Raw genomic sequence first — 4,691 nt, 5'->3', positions numbered from 1 at the left:
CCCCCCCCTCCTACAAATGTTTAAGAAATTATATCTTACCCCCCCCTACCCTGGGCTTTGGTTTAAGTTGAGACCCCCCTATTAATCTTAGAACCCCCCCCCACCCTCCAGATAATTATTGCACAGTCCCTAACCAAATACCTGTCTGAGCACCAGGATGTACAGGCCATGTGGTTCTTTGGCTCCGCAGAAGGGAGCAAATTTGCGGAGTGGTCCTCAGCGGTGAACGTTAAACGCACCTTTGTGAACTATGGCCAGAGCCGAGACACCCAGGGGCAAGGGGAGGAATTCTTGTTTCATTCAACCGAGTGCAAGAACGTGTGGCTTCCAATGGGGGACATCTTTGCTAATTAGGGAACATACACAGCTTTACCTTTTCACTCCTACAGATGCGGATAGGGTTTTATTAATACTTAGAAATGGCCACCAGCTAAACAAAGTGGTTTTCTTCTACAATGGGTAACAAATTTTTGTCTTGAGGTTGAGATCGTAAAATTTTGGCTGAATGAGTTGACTAATGGTTGAGACAGTCGAGATGGTGAAGTTGTAGCAAACTTAGACAACTGATATGTAGCTAAAAAATGGTAACTGGCAATCGAGAATTAAGCTGCACCCTATAAAGTCAGGAACTCATTTAAAGTCAAACCTCCAGGACGATAAATGTCTGGTTCTAAGCTTTGTGGATCAGATAACAAAGTGTGACCATTCAAATCACTGCTGTTGAGTGGTACTTTCCTGTGGTGCTGATTATTCTGTTGTAATGACAAAGGGATTTGAGATAACATGTGTATAAAATCCTCCGGTGTGGCCATTCTATTGACAGCTACCGAGCAGTACTTTCCTGTGGTTATGCTTAGTGTGCTGTGTAAGATGATTATTACTATTGAGTCGGTGGATGAATCTGTAAGTGCGGGACAATGGATGTCTGTTGTTCATCGAATCGAGGGCGAAATGACACTGGGCAAAACAGGAATAAACCTGCGGTTAACGTTTGATAAGCTAGCATGGCAGCTGTGTAAAACCTGCGTTGCTGAATAAATATAGCAATTCCTGGAACCCACTTGATTGTGTTTGTAGAAAATCATCTTAAAGCACTGCGAGTCTATTCCACTACATTTTCGCACGCGGAGAAACGCCAGGGTATCTCTCTACCTTTAGAATTTTTTTAGCAACCATTTTTGTGTAACCCCACTAACCGTTTAAGTGGATACCTGTTTTTGAACGGATATACTAAAGCAAAACTGAAAATCCGGGTGAGTGTAGTGTTGAGAAGGACTGTTTGAGGTGACATTGACAAGTTGTACCATCTACTGACGTTCCTCAATTTACATGTCTCGGGTGATGACTTCCGCTCAGTTTTTAGAAACGTTAGTCAACGTCACCTAAAACAATCCATCTCAGGACTACATTCACCTAGCTCACCCCTCCACTCCCCTCCCCCTCGCCGATTTACGCCTGGCACGCAGGCTAACATTCAATATCACATGACTCGTTCTGTGTTCAAACCATTTACAATGGATGTAGAAATTCATCTTTGCATAATAAGCCGGATCGTCTTTATCACCAGATCAGGAGAGACCCGACGTTCTTTTCGTAACCGTTCGTGTGGTTTCGTTGACTTTCGTTAGATCTTCGATACTCCCAAAAGGGAAACATCGTTGTAACGTCGGAATAAGTCTTCCACAGGTTGGTGTATAACTGATGTTTTTTAGGTTGTGACGTGTGATAAGTCGAAAATACGCCGTTTTTCCGTGGTGTCAACAATTTTGCAAAACAGGGCCTGTACCAAAATGTAGTATTTTACGGGTTTATTGGAACAATTATGAAAGCAATAAAAAGGTACTCCTTAAGAGTATTTCAGTGTTTTGCTACGTTTTAGTGGTTTTAACTTGAAATCGGCATTAACCTAGTTGTTGATCTACTTAGTTTAGTTTTTTGAGAATTCGTCATTTAAAAGTCGTTATGGAGAAGGGAGAAGTGAGTGGGTCAAAGTTAAACTTATGATAAAGAAGAACAATTTACGATCACTTTCTTTTTATTGTCAAGCCGATTTTACTTCTACAATCCATTATCAAGCACTGTGACTCGAAATTTCTTTGCAAATCCCAGGCCCCAGTTGTTTAAAGAGTGGATAACTTTATCCACTGGATAAGTCCCTATCCAGTGGAGCAAATGTACTCCAACTAACGCTTTTGGCAAGTTTTCCACACAATCCCATACTTAAATTTGACAAATGCTTCTACTCTATACATATATTATAGGGCTATCGCGAAAATCTTGCACACATTTCATCTGCCGGATAGCGACCTATCCAGTGGATAAAACTATCCGCTCTTTGAACAACTGGGGCCAGGTTGAGTCTTTTTATGAATAACTTCGTGGCGCTACTTTCGGCTTTGATCGTCAGTCAAGCTGGCATGTCGTCTAGGCAAGTCTCTTGCAGACAAGACCAAAGGGCGAATGTGGGTTACAAGGAAAGTCATTCCAGTACCCAGAAGCCCGGTAAGGCAGTAGTTTGGTGTGCCCAGTCCACATGTGGCCACACGGTTCCCTAGCATTTCCGTTCGGTTCATGTGGAGCCCAGTTTTTGTAGACTGGAACCGAGTAATCAGACCAGAGGAATTGCTTGGTACTCGATTCCCACTTGAGACCGATCCAAACCTGTTTACGTGACGGGGCTTTTTTCCTCGCCAAGGCCAAAACAAACTCGTTTTCTTCCGCGCTGTTAATTTTCACCAGCTCTCCTCCTCGTGCTTTGCAGTATGCTTGGGCCTGGTCCCACGTCTTCATGATGCTTTTTGCAAGATAACAGTAGCTGTTAAACCGAGTCCAGCCCCGAGGGCAATAAGCTCCTGAAAATAGGTAGAAACATGTTTTGAAAGAGAACGGCGCTCGTTTTCAATGTTAGCTAGCTTCAAGTTTGAATTGCCGGGGATATTAAAGGAGTTCTCAGCTGATGGAACGAACAATCAATATTCGAGTGAAAACACTTTTAAGTGTTAAAAAGTATTTAGCGTACAGTTCTCAAGGTTTTTCTGCAGATAGCTTTTTCATTCAGTTATCGTTTCATTATGCGTTTCAGTTTTATTTTATTTTAGGCTGGCTTTTATCGGATAGGCTTAAAAATCTTACTGTACGATTCTCCATTTTAGTACAATTCTCGCAACTAAGTCAGTTTTAAATAAAAATCGCCGTAGATAAAATTGACAGAGACGTTGGACCTTTTTCAACCTGAACGGCATCACAAGGCGATGTAAAGCGATAAAACCGAAAGAAGTTTGATTTTAGTCTTGCCAGGCTGTCACTGATCTCAGGAGAATTTGTATTCTTCATTAGTGAGTGAGTTGAAACAGGAATCAAGAATACAATACAGCCTTCGCAAATCACTTGTCAACTCTTTTCCATCTTGGAGGGCATTATTTTTAGTAGGCCGTCTTAATTCAACTGTTTACGTTTGAATTGGTTGTCTGACGGTGGAGAGAAAATCTAGCCACGGCATGGAATTATTATTTTGAAATGGCCTTGATATATACACATTTGAAAGAACATATTTAACGCCTTAGCCTTTCAACAGAACTTACATAGTGGAATGAACTTTTAGCGCATTAAAAATTATCGTTAGATCTCTATCATCAGAGAGAAAAAAATATTTTAAGCTAAAGGCTATAGTAGCGATTTAGTGCTGATTTATTTTCTAATATGGGAAGAGTCGGTCTATAGTATTATCTCTTTTAGTTTAGCTTTAAAAAAATCATCGAGTTAAATGCTAAATATAAATCATTCAAGCTAAATAACAAACGTTCCACACCATACCTGATACCCATAAAATTGCCATGCAAAGCGCTAGAGCTGAAAACAGTTTCATCTTAGTTTTCGTCTGGCTGACGCTGGTGTCCGAGTGAAATTTGTATCCGTCTTGAATCTCACCGCTACTGATCCACGGCAGGCGAATGAGTCAGAAAATACTGATGACGCGACTGTATTCGTCTCACTGAGTAACGAGTTGAAACGAGAACAAAGAATGGAAGTAAACACCTCGCCGGTGGAAAGAAAGTCGCTAAATTACTAGTCAGCGTAGTTTTGTGAGCTAAAATTCGACGACTTACTGTTTGGCGCTGAAGAGCCAACTTCATTTTGCCGCTTCTCGTTAACTCTCCACAGATCTCATGATCCTTCATTCAAAACTCGTTCGATCTTCAGGAATCTGTATTGTGCTTTATGAAGAAGAGAAAATCATTCTTGCATAATGAACATTAAACTTCAAATTTAATGCTTTGTCTAGTAAGACAGTTGAAACTTGAAAGACAACAGATGATTGAAAGGTCCAACGTTCGAGTCTGCTAGACTGACAAGATATAAACATTGGTTCTCATTACCGAATATCTTACTGTGTCTTTAAATACAGCCTGTAAGAATTCAGTTGTTCATCCGCAAGATGATGCCCATTCTTCTTGTTTCCTGTTTTCTCAAAAGCAAAACTGTGAGAAATGATATCTTGATCATTATTGGATCGTGCTCCATGGCCGTCCTTTTTTACCGGCCCGCTTCATCCAGCTGTAATCGTAAGATGTTTCCCGTTAAATCTCAAGGAATTTTTTTTTTGGTGAGAGCAAGGCGATTTAGTAGGGCGAATCTCTAGTGATTGCAATTTTTTCCTCTCCCTGGTTTCATTTGAAATTAAAGAATATTCA

At 40.8% G+C, this 4,691-nt stretch overlaps 1 protein-coding gene across 1 annotated transcript; it reads right to left on the bottom strand.

Annotated features, from left to right (window-relative positions):
- Positions 1–2,035: 2,035 nt before the first annotated feature.
- Positions 2,036–4,315, bottom strand: LOC146470463 (snaclec coagulation factor IX-binding protein subunit A-like). The gene is made up of 3 exons (XM_085122613.1): positions 4,107–4,315; positions 3,814–3,991; positions 2,036–2,852 (listed from the first exon to the last, which is right to left on the bottom strand). The coding sequence occupies exons 2-3, from the start codon at positions 3,863–3,865 to the stop codon at positions 2,425–2,427; spliced, it is 480 nt and encodes a 159-aa protein (XP_084978739.1). The 5' UTR covers positions 3,866–3,991; positions 4,107–4,315; the 3' UTR covers positions 2,036–2,424.
- Positions 4,316–4,691: the final 376 nt, after the last annotated feature.

Source organism: Pavona decussata, unplaced genomic scaffold (genome assembly GCF_977016875.1).
Source record: "Pavona decussata unplaced genomic scaffold, jaPavDecu1.1 SCAFFOLD_114, whole genome shotgun sequence".
NCBI classification, from domain to species: domain Eukaryota; kingdom Metazoa; phylum Cnidaria; class Anthozoa; order Scleractinia; family Agariciidae; genus Pavona; species Pavona decussata.
The sequence above is the reverse complement of the archived record's forward strand: the minus strand, read 5'-3'. Positions and strand labels throughout refer to the sequence as shown.

Coding starts and splice junctions, on each gene's coding strand:
- LOC146470463 (XM_085122613.1), bottom strand. CDS start 3,865: ATGAAACTGTTTTCAGCTCTAGCGCTTTGCATGGCAATTTTATGGGTA. Junction 2,853..3,813: donor GGCAATTTTATGGGTATCAG/GTATGGTGTGGA, acceptor ACCTATTTTCAG/GAGCTTATTGCCCTCGGGGC.